At 35.4% G+C, this 22,065-nt stretch overlaps 1 protein-coding gene across 3 annotated transcripts in view; it reads left to right on the top strand.

The window, feature by feature from the left end:
• LOC121408963 (tetratricopeptide repeat protein 28-like) overlaps positions 1-22,065 on the top strand; it is a 59,400-nt gene that overhangs the window by 8,968 nt on the left and 28,367 nt on the right. For 2 of the 3 annotated variants that reach the window (XM_041600707.1, XM_041600709.1), the window contains exon 2: positions 13,037-13,285. In XM_041600707.1, the coding sequence (XP_041456641.1) occupies positions 13,259-13,285 (27 nt within the window). In that variant the 5' untranslated portion in view covers positions 13,037-13,258. Of the gene's footprint in view, positions 1-12,072; positions 13,286-22,065 lie in introns of those variants that run through there. The other variant, XM_041600708.1, reaches the window with a different exon arrangement.

A 22,065-nucleotide genomic window follows, 5' to 3' on the forward strand; every position in this document is an offset into this window, starting at 1 on the left:
TCAAAGTTTGCAATTTTTTGGGTCTATTAATGCAATGAACTCTATTTCTTTCTCACTATCATCCTGTTTAAATCTTACTTGTGAACTAACCCTTTTCAAAATAGATTCTTTCCATGCAATCCCTCCATGAGCAATTTATACGATTTACTCATTAGGTAAATGACAAATGTGAATTAATCCCCTGTTCATAACTGTGAATCATTCCCTCAAGTGCAAAATCACCCTGAGTTCATATACTCATATTCTCTTTGAGGTAAATCCCTTTTCACACTTTGGTTAGATCAGCAGGGAAGTTCCCTGGTAAGATTAAAAGTGTGAATCGCCCCTTGTGTATTCTCTCTCTCTCTCTTCCTTTGAATTCCTCCTTGGGCACTTACACTCGCAGCTTGATGGCTCATGTATCATGTCTGAATAATATTTTCATTTTTTCCTTTTTAAATGGCCTCTGTTTCTGCAAGAAATGTGTTTCAGCATTTCATTTTAGGAACAACAACACCCTCAAGATGAAGGATCGCAGGTAGTTTTTCTGAGGGTGGGGGGGGGGGGTTGTTGATAGGGACAATATGCTAATGATACATACTGTAGGGAAGTTAGAACCGAACTGCATTAAGATGGATGATGAAGTTGCCAATGTGAGCATGAGGAAGGGAAAGAAAAACAGAAAATCGTCAAAATGTACGAGTCGTTCACCTCATGAAAGTGTTAATTATTCTGAGTCAACCTTAAGTAAAGTATTCTTGAATTATGGATATCATTGATGTTAACATTCAGATTGTTTTATCTGGTTGTAAAACCAATTCTATATTTTTTTGTACAATCTAAAAAATGAAGTGCTAATTTAGCTCTTAAAGAGCGTGTATAGTGACTGCACTTCGGAGTGCTGATTTGTCTAGTTCAAATTTGAACAAGACAAATCAGCACTTCGAAGTGCAGTCACTACACACGCTCTTTTAGAGCTAGATTAGCACTTCATTTTTTAGAGTGTAAGAAGTAATCAAGTTATTGAAAAATGATTAAACCTTGTAAATTAGTCTTTCCGTCTATAAGTAGCTTTTATATTTTCTGTTGTCAAAGACTATTTTTAGTTGCGTCTTTCAAGTTAAAACCTTTTTACTGCATGATATGTTTTACATGTATATCATGATTCATTTATTTCTTACAATCTTGATTTTTACGGGATACAGGAATACACTCATTCCATCCTCTACTTGTAGATTCCTTGGTATGATAAAACCACATGCAACATGATTACAATATTCATGGTAATTTGCTAGAATCAGAATCAGTCAGAACTGCCAAGTACAACTAGAGCGCAAAGTAAATCTTTGATGGTCCACTCTTGTGTGTATCTTTTTTTTAATTTCCTTATGTTTGTTGGTGCTATATTGAAATAAAGTAGCACTAGGTTTGCACACAAAAAATAGTTATTGGTATTAGTCATGAAATTTAAAGTATATGACAACCAAGAAATTGTGAAAGGTACATTATGTAGAAGATATGAAGTATGAAGAGAAATAGTATTAGTTACATGCTTTTTGTGGCCATCTTCACTAGTTATGAATTATGCACTTGCAATACAAGTCATGTATATCGTTGATGAGTGTTTCCTCTGCATTTGCAGGTTGAATGAATGAATCACTATGATAGAGGAAAATGAAGAAAAGTATGGAATATCAGTATTTCTGTATCTAAAAACAAAAAATGGGGTGTTGGTTACATGTATTGCTACTTTTGCCTTGTCCGATTTTTAATACCGAAAATGATCAGATTTGGCTCTTAATGAGCTTTGAAAAATATATATTTTTCCAATGTGGTTGCTAAATTTCACTTTTTACAATCATTAACAAAACAAAAATAACTTACATGTATGATGAAGAAAAATATCAAAAGCAAGATAGCAATACTTTCAAAAGCACAACAAAATCGGTTTACACATTCAAAACAAAAAAGAATGAATATTTTGGTAGAAATTGTATTCTACATTCAAAGAAAAAAACATTTGAAATGAAAAAAGTGTGCTAAAAAGTTTGCTTCTGTCCAATCTTCTTTGAAATTCAATGTCAAGAAATAATTATTGTTTTGGAGACTGCATGCTTGACTCTTGCTTCGTGAAATATTCAACATCACAACACATATTTGGTTTACAGTAGTTATGCATTGCTTTTGAAAACCCAGTTTAACTGTACTCACACACTCACACTCCAACATCCAATTTCCAGACTCATCTTGCACTTCTGTTTAGAAATTATTCTTGTTTTATCAAAACAAGATCTTTTTCATCATAATTCATAGACTCAATTTAGTTTTAACAAGAGATACAAATTGTCTGTTAGAACTAGAATGTTATATATAACTAATTAGGCTATGTGTTTATCAGGTCTGAAGTACATGGTCTCAACTAACCCTCAGCTTCTCTTATGTAGCCCTTCTGTCTCTGCGAATTCATGACACTAAAAACCTTTCTGCAGAAAGCAGAACAGTATGAATCTCTTTAATAGTCACTTTTATTTACCCCTGATTAAGGATTACATGTATAGTCAACCAAAGGAAATCAGTTTGATAGGATTAGTTGAATGCGTACAAGTGCATGGCACCCTATTATTCAGCAATGGATTCGTGATCAAGAGCCACAAAGTGTCATTATCTGTAAAACGCAATATGACCTATCTAGTCATCTCATTTCATACATGTAACCTTAATTGGTAACCATTTCCAGCCTGTGATTGTATGTATTCATGTTTTCCTTTCATTTGATTTTTATACTGTTGATAGTGTGATCAAGGTTTTATTCATAATATTTCTGTCCTCATTTTCCTCTTTTGCTGCCATGCTCTCATTATCCTGCAAATAATAATTTTTGTCAACACTTGTGTATCACAAACAAAAAAGCCATGTCATTTTCCCTTTTAAGATGTAAATCTGCTTACAAGTACCAGAGATAATGGAAAACTTCAATCCATATTGAGATAATAATAAGAAGATTATGCTTTGCAATAGAGATATTTTTAAAATATTTTTGAAGCTTCAAAGCAAATGTTAATATCAATGAAAGCTTAACACAGCAAATTGAAATTTAAGTGAGAAGCAGCAAAAGTGAGGAAAACACCTTTACTAGAATTGTAGATTTTACGCTAATGAAAGTCAAAAGCATCTTCAAATACCAAACGATCTTGAAGAACCTCTTAGGAAACATTCCCTGTATTTTCCCCTCTGATTTATGTCCCATTCCTCCAAGACATTTGTATTTCAATATTCCTTTGGGGAGTACGAGACAGCCACCATTGCTCTCAAGCGAGGGCTCCCTTTTGCCCCAATCTCGTTACAGACGTCAGCTAAACCCTCATGAGCTAATCCGGTGGGAATTGCGATTACGATTGTGTTTCAAAGATGAGCAGAACGCTATCTTTTGGAGTGCTTTTCTATTGCCATATTCATTTATTTTCAAGACTTCTTTCCTGAGTTTTGAAAGAAATTGTCTGAATGGTTTTGCATGTGATCAACAGTCAGTCAAGCTTGTGAAGATGCTGAAAACTAATTGCAAATTGAATTGTTGAGAAACAAAAATCTGACTAATGCTCTTTCATTTTCTTCTTATTTAATTTGAGATATAAACTGATTTCCATGCTTTGAATATTTTCCTTGAGCATTTTCAAGTGGTTCATGAAGATTTTCTGAGATATCAACATTCTCAGAAAAATAAGCTTGGGAGAAAGCAACCAATTATAGATTGGCAAAACATATTTGAGCCTTCTCAATTTCATGCGTTTTTCTTTCAATATTATCATGGGAGGGAGGGGATGGATGGCAAGCTAGCTAGGTATTGAATGTTGGTAGATGATGGAGAAAGATGATCTAGATGTGTTGGATTTGTCTTTCTGTACACATACTCCGACTTTATGAAGCAAATATCACATATTTTTTCTCATAAGCCTATGTATAATTTTCCCCCTGAAGATCTACCTCCATGGGAAATACTTTGATGCTGCCTAAGGCATTAATCATTTTTGCAAGCATAAAAAACTACATCACTTTTAACCAAAGTGCAGGTACATTTCAAAGATTGGTGTTTGATCACTACTAAATGTATTTGATAATTGAATGCTTTTTCTTTTTTTATAAAGCCAACACACTTCAGGCATATTTTCACGACAATTTAGGTAAATACCTAGATCAAAACCAGGTTTATATGTTCTACAAATTATGAAGTGTGAAGGAAGTACTGTTTGTTCACACTTCAAACAAAGTCTGCACAAAACTTTATGATTGATTCAGAGTAGCTGACAAATTGTCATGATTTGTAGCAATATTTTTGGTACCAATCCAATCTGTGTCAAGGTCGTTCGGTTATTTTTCTCCATTATAGGTATGTTTCGCATATTTATTTTTGCAAAAAAAAAAACGTGGTGGGAGGGTGTATATATTTTCAGGTATATTCTGACAACTCTGATGTGTTGATATGTTTTTAACAGTTAGCTTGTGTAGTATTTCCCAATTTTAGTGAAGTAGAGGAGTTACTTAACAGATAATATGATTTATTTTTCAGTTATATGTCAAACATCAATCAGCTTATGCATTTCATTATTCTTTTATAGAAATTTCGCTAAACATTGAGCTAGATTATTTTTTTAAAATTTGTATGTTTTGTAAGTTGATATTTGTACGCAGTGCTACTTGTGGGGGGGGGGCGATATGCTTCCGAGCAACAGCTATTATGGTTGTATCAATCATATAATAATTTTACAATCTGTAATTGGGCAATCACTGCATAAATGCTATACATGCAATCCTCCCAGTAAGATCATTACTCCTATACATGCACTTAAATATTTGTTTTGGGTGATGCTCTTAGCACTTTCACAACTTTTATTTCTTGTATTTTCTTTAATTTCTTATATCATTGACTTTACTAAGGCATAAAACTGTACTTATGTTGGTATAAAAAGTCAGTATACTAATGTCTGAATTGGAATGCATTACAGTTTGCTTACCAACATGAATTTCATGCTTCCATATTAGAGATGCTAACCATACTCTAACCATACTACAAATGTCTGTTGATTCAATAGCCATGAAAAGAACAGCTTTCAGTATCTCTTTGGTATTGATTGCCATTCTACAGCTCTCATACTGCCTTAGCTGTGTCTCCTATTCATATGTCCATTTTTATTCCTTTATATCTTTAAAAGCTCATAAGATAGGCCCAGTATTGATCGTTGTCTATGTCTATGTCTCCTTGTGGTTTCTTTTTATTGATACATGTTTTTCATCTACATTCTCTGCATTGGGCTTTTACATTCTATTTATTATTCTACATGATTATTTTTTCTTTACAGTTTGCCATTTCCCATTTATTTCAGTTGATTGTTACTCATTCTTTCTTTTATGATTCCTATTCCCCTCACCTTCACCCCTCCACATCTCACTCTTCCCACTTTTCTCTCTTTCTCTGTCTCATCCCTTTCTTTCTTTATGTCTGTAATATTAATATGTTTCTTCTACCTTCCCCTAATCCCCTATCTCTTATTGTTCCTCTCTACCTCCGAATCCCCTCTTCTCACACTTTCCTTCTCTTTCCTTTGTTGTCTTTCGCTCTCTGTCTCAATGTGTATATTTTTGTGCTCTTTCTCTTCCTTGATGATCTTCAACCACTAACCCTTAGGTTATAGACAAGACCAAACATTACAAGGAACAACAGACCAGTGTAGGAGTGATAGGTCGATACTAAATAATCTACCCAAGGCATTACTATCCCTCCCTATAGACTCACAACTCTGCCCTTGTCTTATTTCAGGAAGTTCTTCAAACATAGTGAATTATATTTTTTTTTCTCTGTTAATTCAAGGGTTGTTTACAAATGTTCTCCTTTGTTCTCCTCTAACTCCCTGTGGAGATGTTGTGTAATTGTTGTGTTTAACCTTGTGTACCTCTGCTAATTATCTCTTATGCTCATTATCATTGCATCCTTGCCACTATGGATACACAAAGAACTTAAAATTGTATCATCTTACCTGTGACCCATTGCAACTGTTCCCACTGTTGAAATTATGCATTGAAATTACAAGTATTTACTATACTTTGTCACATGAGTCAGTGGCACGAGGTTGTGTGACTTTTTTGTATCCTTGTTCCATTCATGTTGTTTAGGCACTTACCTAGGAATAAGAAGGTCATTAGTTCAATACTCTGCTAGTCACTCGAAACCCCAAACTTGATGTAACTTGTACTTTCCCTTACCCAGAAGAGAAATTTATTGAAATACTTAAGGATTGTGTCAGTAGTTGTGATACAGCTGAGGATTGTTGCAGAAAGATTTTCAGTTTGGGCATCAACGGCAACTTCATAAAATATTTATTATTTTGAGGCATTTGAGCTGTGTTTGCTATCAGACTATTTTTCTGCTACATGTCCTTTAGTTCATCAGCAGTAATACATTTGGTAGAGTTCTATCATTATTGTTTCTTATGCACTCTGTGGTAACATGTATTTTGCCCATATCTGAATGAAGCATGTGTTGGGGTCACATTGGTTCTTAGAATGATGTAGTACCCATCATTTTACTTTATCCTGATCTATCATCAGCAGATTCTAAATTTCAAGATGGCTGTTCTTGGCTGTACAAAGTTGTCTCATTTTGCGTTGTACACACATACACATCGATTAGAAGTTCTTGTCAATGTCAGTTACAAGCTGCATTTGATTGGTTGACATTCAATTCAGTTTAGCCTTTGCAGTTGGTAACAAATGTTATGAATAGAGGTACAGGCATGAGCATTTTATTCCTGAGAAGTACTTTACTGTCTCTCAATTACTGTGTTTACACGTTGCATCGGCTCGCGGTGCAGAACCAAAAGCTGATGTAGAATCGGCTTTTGGGTTGCTTGTAAATGTGATTAACTTGCATCGGCTCTCGGTGCAGAATCGGCAATTTTCACCGCCAAAGTAAGAGGATCAGAACCGTGAGCCGATGCAGAATCAGCTTTTTTCTACGTGTAAACGCTGCATAGGCGATTAGCGCGCGTTTCAATTGCTTTACTATTATGGCGTACTTGTAAGCATCCGGATCCAGCATTGTCTTTATGACGTATATTGTTAGTGCACAGATCATTTCAGGTTTTTGCCCCACAAGCTGTGACAGCATGTATAAATGCGATGCAAGATAACCCAAAAGCATATTCTGCATCGACTTTTAGTTCTGCACTGCGAGCCAATGCAGCATGTAAACACAGTAACTGATTAAAGAAAATCCCAAGACTTTGTTGGTATACCTTTCAGATGATTTTACATGCATCTGTTTCTATTGTTGTAAGAGTCATGTGACTGACTTTCAGACCTGACTCTTGGCAATTTGTATATTTTTTTAAAACTATGCATGGTATGTAGCAAAATCTGTATAGAGAGTTTCAAGTTGAGATCATGTTTCTGTTTATGACCGAGTTAACATAAGGCGGTTTCAAACCGCCTCGATCACAAGAATCCCCGTTAAATTACGAGAACTTTTTAAGGCTAAAAAATACCCGTTAATTATTCCTGCATTCACACCGCCCCGAAACACATCCTTCGGGATAAGTTCCCGAAGTTACGAGCATGCGCAGCGTGGTCTGATAAGCAGGCAGGGCGGGAGATTCAAAATCACTAGCCCAGCAGCCACCCACGCCGCCGCGCCCAACGACACGCTGGGATAAAAGTTCCCGTAATTTGCTTTCACATCGCCAAAATACCTGCGACCTTGGAAAAATCCCCACGAAAGTTCTCGTAATTTCGCCAAGTACCTACTATTTAGCGGGTATTTTCTTTCGGGAGATTACGCGTAGTTTGCTTTCACATTACCAAAATACCTGGTATTTTCTGATCGGGGTAAATTTCCCGATCAGAGAATACCTGGAACTGGCGAACTTCGAGGCGGTCTGAAACCACCTATTTTTGGCTAAGGGTCGTTGTAACCTGTAGGACATCGCACTTCAGAAAATTTATCTATATATTTTTTTGGAATGGAATCAAGAAATGCTTGATGAAAAGTTGACCCTTGTCCAATTTTGGTTGATTATTGATCCTTTACTTTAAATCTTGTAGTTGAACATGAATTCAGTCTAAAAGTCCTGAAAAGATAATAAATATTTTGTTTAAAAAAAAAGGTCCTTAGACTATATAATCAGTGATCAAGGTTCAAAATCACCTCAATGTTAAAAGTCAGCCCACATCTCAAGTCAGCTGACATTATTATTTTCTACTCACATGCAATTTTCTACCTGTAAATTGAAGCAGTTTTGTGTGACTCCTGAAGATCTCTCTTTACAAAATTCCTCACATCGATTTAAATTCTGTCTTGTTTTTTCACTAGTTTTTCTTGTCTTCTTTAACAATTTTTATGCTGTTTTGATGAATTGTCTTTTTATAATAATGGCGGCTGTTTGTCGACTGGAGCCACTTTATTAGTCAAACTCTTTTATTGGCTGAAGAGTTTTGTTATAAAACTTCAAGCAGGAATGTGTAGTTGTTTTATTCAGCCATGTGTCAAATGGAACCATCTAGCTTTTAAATCCACTGACATTGAGCAAGGGGCTGTTCTTGAAGTGTTTCAGTACTTGTTTCAATTTGATCAGTTATTTAGCTTCTAAAGGTTAAATAGGTAGAGAAATAAAGTGATTCATTTTCATATTTGAAAGGTGTATAATAATGAAGACTAACCCGATACCCATTCTTCATTCAAGTCCCAACTTTGGTGTATTTGCAAACAGATAGTGTGTTTTATGTCATCCATTCAGAGAGTCCAAAGTGTTTTGTGTCGCCAGGAGTATTCTGAACAGCGCACCTCTCCATCTCCCTGAGTGCCTGACACCTCAACGTATCCATCTCCTGCTAGCAAGAACACATCAACCATTGACAGTGGCGCTAACTCTGTCTAGGTGTTTTAAACCGCCTTGATCACAAGAATTCCTGTTAAATTACAAGAACTTTTTCAGGCTGTAAAATACCTGTTAATTATTCTCGCATCCACACCGCCTGAAACCTATATGTTTGGGATAAGTTCCTGAAGTTTCGAGCATGCTGATAAGCAAGCAAGGCGCGAGATTCAAAATCACCTGTTCTGCATGGGCAACTACACTCTGGGCTAAAAGTTCTCATAATTTGCTTTCACACTGCCAAACTACCTGCGACCTTGGAAAATCCCTGCGTTCTCATAATTTTGACAAGTACATACTATATAGCGGGTATTTTTTCTTACAGGGAAAATTACATATAATTTGCTTTCACACATCAAAAATTACCTGGTATTTTATGATTGGGTTAAATTTCCCGATCAGAAAATACCTGGATCTGACGAACTTCGAGGCGGTCTGAAACCATCTTCTGAGAATGCTCAGCGGCCAGAATTGTTAGAAACTGGAAGCAAATGAGGTTAATTTGTCCCATTTGCAGACTGGCCTCTATGGAAGCAGGAGACCGTCAAAAACACGGATATACGTCGTGTCGTAATTCAATTTACTACACGACGTAAATAATTACGTAGTGTAGCAATTCGAATTACTACACGACGTAAATAATTACGTAGTGTAGTAATTCGAATTACTACACGACGTAATTCCGAATTACTGCCCAACGATTTAATGTCATGACGTTAAATGAATTAGTGTCGCTACATCAAATAATTAAGGTCGTGTAGTAATTCGAATTACTACACGACGTAAATAATTACGTAGTGTAGTAATTCCAATTACTACACTACCTAAATAATTACGTCGTGTAGTAAATAATTACTACACGACGTAATTCCGAATTACTGCTCAACGATTTAACGTCATGACGTTAAATGAATTAGTGTAGTGACGTTAAATCAACCAATGAGACCGTTCGTTATATGAGCGCAATGCGAAGAGCTGAGACTACAGAGTATTGTACAGGAACGTACCGGCAGGAAGTTAGTTGGATGTTCGACATTTGATATTCAAACTGTGAAGTTGGTTTGATATTCAGGTTCGATATTCAAACGCCTGTGAAGCTGGACCAACATTCGATATTCAAATATATTCAGGGGTTTTGAAAGCTAAGGGGTTTTACAGGTGCAGCACGTCTCGGGCAACCATAACAACACTGGCGTGCCCAAGAACGAGGACATTTAGGGGACAAACGTCAGTGAATAAAAGGGCAAGAATTTTTTTTTTCGAGGGGCCCCCAGGGATACCCCGACGGCCTAGCCGGGGTAACACGTATCTTAACTTGTAGAAATCGACTCGGGCAACCATATAAACACTAGTTTGACCCGGTGCATGCACATTTAGGGGGCTCAAATTAACAAAATTAAAGGAATAAAGGGCTATTTATCGCATTTTGTTTATTTTTTTCCAAGGGGCCCCCAGGAATATCCCGACGGTCTATCCGGTGTAACCACCTACCCTAACTTGTAGAACTTGACTCGGTTACCCGGTGCATGCACATTAACGGGGGGCTAAAATTAACAAAACGGAATATTTCAAGCATGGGGAACCACGTTCCTGACTAATCTCTTGGTGCCGCCAGTGGATAGAGTAAAACAAACAAGGAGAGATAATACATAATAGGAGAGAGAGAAGCGAAAGGGGGAGATTGGAAAAAAGGAGGGGGAACGGGAGAGAAAGAGAAGGGAGAACGGAGGGGTCATATCATTATGAACAGGATGTTTTATGATTGTGCCCCGAGCATTAGGGCGAAGCTCAATGCGTGATAAGAACAAAAAGAGGGGGCACACAATGGCGCATGCAGCAAAAATTTGCTTCGTAATAAGTCTCGAGCCAGCGAGAAAAAAAACACCTTAACTTTGAGATTTATTTTGACATGGTATGCATAAAATAATGTATCTTTCATCTTTCTTTCCTTTCTTTCGTTTTATCATTTCCTATTGTTCTCGGTTGTAGAAGATTTTTTTTTTTTTTTTGGGGGGGGGGCAGTACTATGCGGATCGGGTCCGTGGCAATATTGGTCCAGCTTCACAGGCGTTTGAATATCGAACCTGAATATCAAACCAACTTCACAGTTTGAATATCAAATGTCGAACATCCAACTAACTTCCTGCCGGTACGTTCCTGTACAATACTCTGTAGTCTCAGCTCTTCGCATTGCGCTCATATAACGAACGGTCTCATTGGCTGATTTAACGTCACTACACTAATTCATTTAACGTCATGACGTTAAATCGTTGAGCAGTAATTCGGAATTACGTCGTGTAGTAATTATTTACTACACGACGTTATTATTTAGGTAGTGTAGTAATTGGAATTACTACACTACGTAATTATTTACGTCGTGTAGTAATTCGAATTACTACACGACCTTAATTATTTGATGTAGCGACACTAATTCATTTAACGTCATGACATTAAATCGTTGGGCAGTAATTCGGAATTACGTCGTGTAGTAATTCGAATTACTACACTACGTAATTATTTACGTCGTGTAGTAATTCGAATTGCTACACTACGTAATTATTTACGTCGTGTAGTAAATTGAATTACGACACGACGTATATCCGTGTTTTTGACGGTCTCCTGCTTCCATAGTCCTCTTCACACAATCAGAAGGGAAATGAGATGGGAATGAGAGTGACAGAGATAAAGAAGAAGAGATGAAGAAAGAGAGAAAGAAACAAATATTTAAGAGAAGGATCTAAGCTTTGCCTAGGTCCATGCTAGCATCAAAAGAAGGTGTGTCAGATCTGCTTGATGACCTGCTCTTGAGGTATTCTGTAACTGTTGATTGATGCTGGCCTCTTGAGGTCATCTAGAAGAAAGTGGAAAGTCATTTTACTCACTTGGGGGCTGTGCCACAGAGCGGAGCAACACAAGCCTCTAAACAAGCACCTAGGGTTTCAGGAGATGGAGAGAGGGAGAGAAAGAGAGAAGGAAAGAGAGCATAAAAAACAAACACACACACACTCACCCACGCACATACACAACATAGGGATGAAAGACAGAGACCAGCTTAATCCTTTGAAGAGAGAGAGAAGGAAAGAGAAAGGGGCAAGAAATGAACAAGATTGGTTGAAAATGTGCAATACAGAACAAAACCAACTACATGGGCAGAGAAAAAGGAGGGGGGGGGGGCAGGAGGTGAACTAAAGACAGAGGCTTGCAGCATCCTTAATACAATACATGTGGACTGAGCAATTGGGTGAGTGAGAGAGGGAGATTTAAAGCATTCAACACATGCATTGCTATCATCGCACCATGCAGCACCTCTTGAGGCAGCGTGTGAATTAGCACAGAATAGAGCACTGGTGGGAAACTGAGCAGAAAGGAGAGCATAGCAGTCCAGGGAATCATAGGAGCTACAACGAGCCCCTCGGAGCTGAGACAATAATACTCTGATTGATACATCGGCACGGCGACCTATTCACGCTTCTTTCATTCAGTCTTTCGCTCAACTGAGTGTATTGTGTGCAATATTTTTCCTCCTCCTTTTATTGGATCATCACGTTGACAGTGTCACCAGCATCGGATGAAAGCATAGATAGCGGATTACAGATTTGTCTTTTCTCTTCATAATAGACCCATATTATTGAATCCTTGTACTATATGAGATTCTTCATTAGAGGAAGGTTGTATAAATGAATGACACTGATGCTTTCTTTTATTAGTGCAGTCAGGTGGAGGAAGTTTTTTTAATTTCTCACGTACACATTGGATTTTTTCTCATATCTGTATTGCTTGCAACGCATCACTGCTGAATGTTCCTAGGAAGTCATCTTCCAGTAGATAATGTTCCTAGTCACTGCATCAACATCTACAAGTTATGGAATTTAGTGAGACATGTGTATACTTCTTTGACAGGAGTTTATTTTGAGAGTATTCTCGTAAGGACTCCTATTACGTTTTGATCGCTGGTGTATTACTTAGTGTCTGTATTGATTGTGAAGCTGCAGATGGAAATATATTTTGGATTTACTCAAATCAAGCTTCATTTTTATTAACAGATTGGATGATGTTAATTCTGTAATGTTTTATGTAATTTATTCCCATAAAAGTGCATATCATTTTCCTTACATCACATAATTTTGATAAACCAGATAACAAGTGTTAAGCTGTGTGCACTTCGTCCGTGATGATGTTTTCTGATACAGCATGAAAGAAATTTCTATCCAGAATTCTTCAGAGATGACTGGGAAATATATTTTGTTTTGAGAAATGTACTCTTGGAGAAAGGATCCTTTTTATTAATGCCAGTCTGCCATAGTTGCAAATGGTTTGCGATAACAGAATTCTAGTGAGGAGGCTTCTGATACACAAGCATGATGAAATGGCAGCCAGCGAAAAAGGTAAATTCGTATTTGTGATCATTTTAAGTTTTTTAATTATTAGTGAGAAAGAATGATAATGTAATCCACAAAAAAGAAAGACACATCTTTGTCTCTTGACATGCTTTATGCTACATGACCTTTGCATCACAAAGGTGCTTGTAATTATAGGGGTTTTGGTTTAATTTAGACGAATTGGAGTTTTGGACAAGAGGTCTATTCAAATAACTTAATTTTTGAATTGTAGGTGCTTTAAATTTCAACTGTATCTATACTTGTATTAATAAAAAAAGTGTAGAAAACGATGGGAAAACTTTCCATATGTTTTCTACTGAAGTTTACCGTTCTAATTAAGTTAGCTCAATTCTCCATCCATGTATTGCTAAACTAATTAGAACCAACCACATTCAGCATGTTTGCTGTAAATGGATGCCAAAGCTGTTTCATCTACTCATGTAAGCGGGTATCGTGTTCTACTTCCAATTGACTTTTCTCTTAATGTCGAACTCATTTGTAGTAGTATCAGGGCCTGATGGTGTACACGACACTAACAACAAATGAGTACCCACTCACTTCATGTCCGGTTTGTTAATCACATATGATCAATCAACACTCAAAAACTTTTTGTGTTTCCCTGGTCATTCCACTTCCAGTTCTCTTTTTTCATCCAGCTCTCTCTTGCCCCCCCTTCCCTCTCTCTCACACACACACACCTCATTTTCAACTCTTGTCAGTGATATTTCATGTCTATCCTACTTTTCTTGTTTTCTCCAACCCCCCTACTTCATCTCTCTGTCTTCTTTCTCACCCCATACACCATTCTCTTTCCTCACTCACTCTCCCTCTCTCTTAATTTTCTCTTTCTCTTGCCCCCTTCCCCACCTCACTTTCCTCCATTCTCATGACCTCACCCCTTGTCGTACAACCCCTTCCCATTTCTCAATTTGATTTGGAACTCAAATTCCAGCATCATTTACAAGGAATATGGTTTCAATCATTCAGAATATTGTATTTTCAATTTGTATTCATGCAAGAAAAAATGATGAAACCTTAATCTTGTGGTTAGATAGGGTAAGAGAAATCAAGTATTAATATTCATGATTTATTCCAGTTGCTTTGTAGACATATGCATGAAAACTCCCTCTGGAATTTGCAATTCCATTTCTGAGAATAACTCATATTTGGACAATTCTATTTTCATCATTCTTTTGTTCTCAAGGACACAATTTAATTCATATGGAATTATGTGCATGACAATTATGCTTTTATTCTTTGCTGATATTTTCTATAAAATGGAAGGAAATTTGGAAGGTTATTTTTATGCATCTATATAGAGTTTTGTTATTTCATTCTACCCAGTGTATAAGTGTTTTTTTTAAATGGAAATAAGAATCATGGTTGAAATATATTTGGACTTAAATTTCCAATTCATGGTTAAAGACCTATTGAACTCTCAGATACCTTTAGGTTTTTTAACAAATCTATTAGAAATAAAATTTGTACACTGTATATTAAAATTAATATAGCAAACAATCTTTTGAAAATGTTAAACATTTTAGTTTGGGTTTAGGTGCACCACTTTGTATAAGCAAGTACTTTGCTGTGTATTAGAGTAATATTTTATAGTTTTTAAAGCTTATTTCAAGCATTTATCTCAAAGTTTTTAAAATTTGTACACAGATGCAAATTATCTGTCTGCCAGAATGTCTTAATTGTAATACTTTTAAGTAAGTCATAAAAATACTTGCTTTGCTGTAAAGAGACAAAATAATTTGGTTTTAATTACTGCTGTGACAAAACAATAAGGACCTTCTTGCAGACAAAATATTACTTTTCAAAATGACATTGTAAAACCAATTCAACTTAACTGAACTAAGATCCTAGCTTCGAACTCACTCGTTCAATAATTCCAGTATTTACATTCATCTTGGTCAGGTCACCTAGTCCGTTTACCGTGTAATGACTCGTATCAAAAGTAATTCTCCCAAATCTCCTGAACAACAAAGCCCCACAAAGTGATCGGCACTTGAAATCTTTTCACTCCCCAGAAAACATTAGCCCACTGGGGGCTGATATATTCAATATGCCTATCCCACAACCAGGTTTAAATGCTTTTGTAGTATATCTTCATATCAAAATCCATAATTTGACTTCTATTGCATATAGAGATGAAATGTACACACCTGTGCTATAGGCTTGCTCGCACCTGTAATTATTAGTCATTCACTAACAATACCTCCCTGATCATGAGGTATAAATGAGTTATTATTGAGTTTTATTGAGAGGTGAAAAGCATGAGATTGTATCAGAATTTAATTTGGTAATTGCTTTCCAGATTCCTGTCTGGGGGATATCGTATTCACAATTATCTGTTTGTCTGTTCTGAAACCTTTATTGCACTAAAGCCGGCCAAGGACTAATTATTGTTCATATATTTCCTTGGTCATTATTTTTTTGAAACATACCTGTCCCTTACACTCCATTATCCTGTTTAAAAAGGAAAAAAACAGGGAGTTTTTTTTTACATTACCCCAATACCCCTCACAGATTGAAAAAGGCTTTAATTTGCATTGATAATAGTCTCATATTTCTTTATCCCTCCTTTCCAAAAAAAAAAAAAGATGAAAAGTTTTGCTAATATTCATTGTACTGATAATAATCTCATTCTTATCACAATATTTGATTGTGTTATATTGTAATAATGGTTTTAATAGTAAGTCACATCACTCCCCCATGAAGTCAGGCAATGTACATTGGTTTATGATGAAGGTGGCAAGTACAACTTAGAAAGACTCAGTATCACAAGTAACACTATTAATATTGAGCATTGTACCCTATTGCCTAAATGACTGAAACTAAAGCTATCTCTTGTGATTCTTGATATCTTCCATTACTGTTTGAGGGAAATTGCTGAAAATCTGGAAGAGAAAAAATTATCTTGAGGTGTTGCCAACTTGGTCATCCAATCCCAATTAAGGAGCACTTACCTACAGACAGTGTTCTTATGTTGGAAATCCTAAACTCTGTAATTTATTTGAGGCTAGGAGCGTCAAATATGTTGAGTTACTCTAGAACACCACTTGTTGCAAGAAAAAGGAAACTAAAAAGGGGATTTTGTTTTAATGTAGGCCTATTGTATTAGGATTCAGCAGTAATAAGTTTGTAAAAATGAAAATTACTTGTTCAGATCAAGAAGGTTGCTAATTTTATATTTCTTCCCTTCTTCTGAACTCAAAGTGAGAAATTTAAGTGAGGGTATTTTTTATTCAAAAAGTGAAGTACAATAAAGAAGCAGAAGGAAAGGGTTTACATTTCTATTTTATGTATTTATTTGGAAGGTTGGCGGGTAGTGAAGGATAAAACTATGATTATGTCATGATCGAAGTAGCAATTAATGTGAAGTATTAAAGAGATCCCTGCATCTGATCAAAATAAGATCTCAACTACTTTAACACATGCAAAAGTAATCCACTTTGGTGGCACTTTAAGCACAAAGAAATAAACTGATATGAGGTTCTTCTGAAAAATTCTATTAACTGGCTTGACTCTCCTACTTGCACATACTTGGGTTTCTCCAATATTAATATATAGAGGAGCACTATTTTATGTGATTAAAACAGTGGTGAAATTATCAATATTTCATGATATGAATTTTGAATGTAATAAAATATCACTTGAACAAGATAGAGTCAGTACTTAATTTGCTATGCCGACTAGTAATCATTTTTTTTTCCTACCGAGCAAGAATACTACATTCCAACTTTATGACGAGATAATTATATCCTTAAGGGGTAGAACATATTTTGTGGCAAAAAAGTCCTATGAATAATTTGTGATATCCGAATCAACATGAATCAATCATGATTACATTACTTTATTGAACGAACATGCCATTGATTAAATGGATCCATTGTTTATTAGATTATGTTGTTTTATTTAGATGTTAATGTAATGTAGGTATTGATTGAGGCATCTAATGGAGGGTCTATGCAAATATGAATGTGCCCTGAATAACTAGCCTGGCTTTATGAGTAAATATTCTTGTCTGTATTGCACAACGTTATTGTAATTTCTACAGATAATGAGGTCAGACCTCCCCCCCCCAAAAAAAACATCTGTATTATATTTATTGAATCTGTCTGAGAACTTGAGATTAGTCTGCTTATAACAGCTTGATATGCATTAAATATTTTGTCTCCTCTTAACATTAAAATGCAATGTTGTATACCAGTACATCTGTACAAAAAAATCTGCTGTTCCATGTATTGCCTTCATGTAGAAGTGTGTTTTTTCCCAGCTCTAGTAACACAGCAACATAGTTGTTTCTTTAAAGGTCAAGTCCACCCCAGAAAATTGTTGATTTGAATCGATGGAGAAAAATCAAACACAACGCTGCAAATTTCATCGAAATCGGATGTAAAATAAGAAGGTTATGACATTTTTACGTTTCGCTTATTTTTCACAAAACAGTTAAATGCACAACTCAGCGATATGCAAATGAGAGAGACAATGATGTCCGTCACTCACTATTTCTTTTGTTTTTTATTGTTTGAATAATACAATGTTTCAATTTTTACAGATTTGACAATAAGGACCAACTTAACCTAACCATAAATTGTTAAAATGATAGTAATTCCACATGTTCAGGGAGAAATAAAACTTTTTTTCATTTAAATTAGAATATTTCATATAATAAAATACAAAAGAAATAGTGAGTGTGTGACGTCATCAGTCTGCCAATTTGCATACCAACCAGGATGTGCATATAACTGTTTTGTGAAATTGAGCGAAACTTTAAAATGTCATAACTTTCTTATTTTACATCCGATTTTGATGACATTTTTTGTGTTTTGCTTGTTGGATTTTTCTCCTTATTTCAAATCAACTTTTTGTTGGGGTGGACTTGTCCTTAAAGTCAGTGTCCAATACAGTTTCATCCTCTCATAGCACCATCTAGTACATGAGCTGATTTATGAAAAAGTCCTTTATTTGCACTTTTGACATTTAAAGAGTACCTGGAGCCTGTTGCATAAAACTTTTTACCTGAGAAAACTCTGGTAAAGACTGAAAACTAAGGTTAGTCTGATTTCTGCAATTGACTTTAACACAGGGCAAAAAATCTTGTAAAAACAACCTGAGTTTTCTCAGGTAAAAAGTTTTATGCAACGGGCCCCCGATGTGATACATGATCATATCCCCATGGAAAAGTCAGCATTTTACAATGGTCTTTTATGGATAAAATGTATCCCTTCAAATTAAGTCTCATTGGCGTCTCTTTGAGCTCAGTTGCTTTAGAACATTGCTACATTATTTATATGTATCCCTGCAAATCAAGTCTCGTTGGTGTCTTTTTTAACATTGCTAGGTTTTTTTTTCAATCAATATGCTTCACATCGATTTTGACATGTAGTCCCATTCTCTAGAGGTCATTATTTATAGTATTGTAGTACGCATCATTGTCAATTCATTGATGAACTTGTTACCCCCTGCCAAGGATGGCAAAGACTCCCCCATCTGATAAATGCAAAGCCTCATGATGCTTTTATAGACTTTTAGTCTTCCAGGAGGCTTTTACACTGTTCCATTTTTCATCAAATGCTATAGAATCATGTCTTGAAGAAATCTTTTAATAAATCATTAAAGTTAAATAGTATTGTTGAACATGTATGTAGACATTGTATTGAAAGTTTAGTAGCTTTGTTTCTGCATTTACTTTCAATTAATGCTTTCCTTAATGTAGAAATGAAATCTAATTTTGTAATGAATACTTTTTTGTTTTAAAAATTAACCATGAAAAGAGGAGTGATTTGTCATTAATGTTCAAATGGTATATCTCTCTTGATATGTGACTTAAATGTTTAGTGAAAATGACCCTGAAAGTTTTTGTTGTTTTACATCTTATTTGACTTGATTGTTATCTATGAATATGTATAATGAAAATAAAGATGAAAAGGGGAATTATAAATGATTCTTTTCAATATTTGAACTTATTTATAAATAAGGTGTCAAGTAAGACAAAATTATCACAATCACGGTCGTTTCATATGGTCATACTGTACATGTATCTGTGCTAATTCATGTTAATTAAGTTGACAAGATCAGAAATAGATTTACTGTAGTGTCAATGCCCCCGTTAACTTTGTGTATCTCTTTCTCCCCTGTTCTCAACTTTCATTATGTATTCAGTGAGCTTTACTCAATGCCCTGACACGATTCTAACAAAGATAAACCCTACGACTGAACGTGACTTATCGATTATTACAAAGTTTTATCTATTGTCCCCCTTTTATGTGTGTGTTGTTCATGCATTGTTTACACCAGCACCTGCCTGTGTAGACATATAGCTTGAGAATGGCGATTAGAAACTATACTGAGAGTAAAAAAAGGCATTAATTTCTTTTATGCCTAATGCCCCTTTTTTTATTCTCCACTCATGATAACACCAAAGTGAACTCATATGATGCTTTTTATTTGTATTCAGGAATTTCCCACGCTTAGTCATTAGTTCTAAGAGGGAAAAAATCTGGGTGTTTAGTATTAGCCATTTTTGGTTCCAGTATTTTTGCACATGTATGGCAAACAGCTTTCATATCAGAGGAATAATGATGGACAGCTTCTGTGATGATGAGATGGTCAAGCGAGGTCATCTTGGTAGTGATAAAATATCTGTGGTCATCACTCTGCAGGAGATTAAGTACTGATTAAAATGGCCGCTTCAATGCTTAGGATTTTTTTTAAAAGTCAATAACAGTTATTGCTGATAAATTTTGATGCAATGTGTAGATGGCATAAAATCATGGAGTTTGTCATATAAGGAGTTGTTGATCATTTTATTTCTTTTCGGTCAGTTTTGATTAATGAGTAGGGACATGCAAGAACAAATGGTGTGAGATAGATAGACATATTTTTTTCCAGTCATGCTAGGTTAAGAAATGAAGTACTATATTAATGAATTACTATAAAAAATTGACATTTTAAATAGTTCCTTTCATGATCATTCATTATGATGGTCACAGAGGTATACACTGTGTTGACCAAATTTAGACATTTCCTTCAGTCATCAGTTGACAGATAACACATGAGAGATAAGACCTTCTTCTTGTAACCAATCAGTCCTATTTGGGATTAGATTAAAGCAAGACAGGGGTTCAATTTGCTTGCAATTCAATTCTATTAAGTAGACCTGTCCCAACAGTGCCCTTCGATTTCAGGTCAACATCTCCTCAACATTATTCAATCTTGATAGAGATGGTGTCTGCTGTGATAACATAAAGAGAACACTCCAAGACAACCTCATCTGAATTCAGACCAATGTCTTGTCTCTGTCATTCTGTCATTAAAGAGATGACGCCATGATAAGAATAGATAGTAATCCAACTTGTACAGGTTCTGAAAATGTAGTATTTATTATCAGGCCTGAATTCTAAATGTTTTCCTGTGTAGATCAATTATTCTATAATAGCTTGGTGTAATTTCAGAGCAAAATTGCATAAGAGGTAACCCCCACCCCCCCCCCCATTTTTCAATCAAGATTTTTGAGTGAAATAATGATTTTTTTTCAATCATTGTCTTGAACAACCCTGATTTTTTTCTTTTATGTAGTATTTAAGGATTTTAGTAAAAAAATATTTCTATTATATTATTATGACATAGGGATGCTAAATCAACTTCTTGCTTTTTGCTGTGGAACCATCTTGCTCATTTCCCCCAACATACAATAATGCAAGGAGCTTTAGCCCAGTGGTTTTCTTTTATTATACATCCACCAAATACGGTCCGTTGCAAATCTCGTGCATCTAACTACATCCTCAGTTTTTAACCAATTCTCATGAAACTTGGCACACATACTGGTGTTTGAGTAAAGATGTGCAAGACACTTTTTGTATGTGTCAGAAATTGTGTTCCCATATTATGACAAAATATCTTGCATTTCAAATTACTTCATCAGTTTTCAACCAATTCTCATATTTAGCTCACACATTGATCTTATGGTAAAACTAGGCAAGACATATTTTTCCATGTGTTGGAAACTGTTGCCATGGTAACGCATACGGCGGAGGTATTAATCCCCTTTAGTGATAGTTCTAGTTTTTATTCTCATTGCAAATTGATACTGGAGTCACCCTGTAGTTGCCATGGCAAAGGCATGCTGTAAGACAATATACAAGATTTAATGACCCTTAAAAAACAATTGGTCAGCATTATGTATAGTCATTTCTTTTAAAAATTACTATTTAGGATGATTGGGGACTACAATCTTCCTGTACTTTGGGTGTCATAGTAATGTCCTCCGATTCAAAATTGTATTTACATCATGAAGAGAGACATGCTACATTACATGTACGCCACCATTTCAGAGTAATATGGCCATATGTTAATTATCAGGACACTCCATGTCCATGGTGTCTGTTTTGATTTTCTAATATTCATTCAATTGTCCTTCAATATTTATTTACCTCAAATAGCCTGTTTATAAGTACTTTGATTGTACATTGATTCTCTGTACGAAACACTCCCTAGTAAATGAATTTTCAGTGAAGTGATATTTACTTATTAAGTAGGATGGTATCTTTTAGTAGGAATCTTCACTTCATCACTAAATCTTCATATTTATTTTTAAAATGTGGATTGGGATGCAGGAAAGCCACCAGGAAAGAAGCATATCTCCTTGATGAAGATGATCACTCAGATACTTAGACCTACATGATGCTTGGGCATATTACAAATTATATTTATTCATTAATAAGAATGTTGAATAATTCCCTCTATAACCAGATTTCCTCTTTTTTGTCTGTCATTAT

This window comes from Lytechinus variegatus, chromosome 2 (assembly GCF_018143015.1).
Source record: "Lytechinus variegatus isolate NC3 chromosome 2, Lvar_3.0, whole genome shotgun sequence".
NCBI lineage: Eukaryota > Metazoa > Echinodermata > Echinoidea > Temnopleuroida > Toxopneustidae > Lytechinus > Lytechinus variegatus.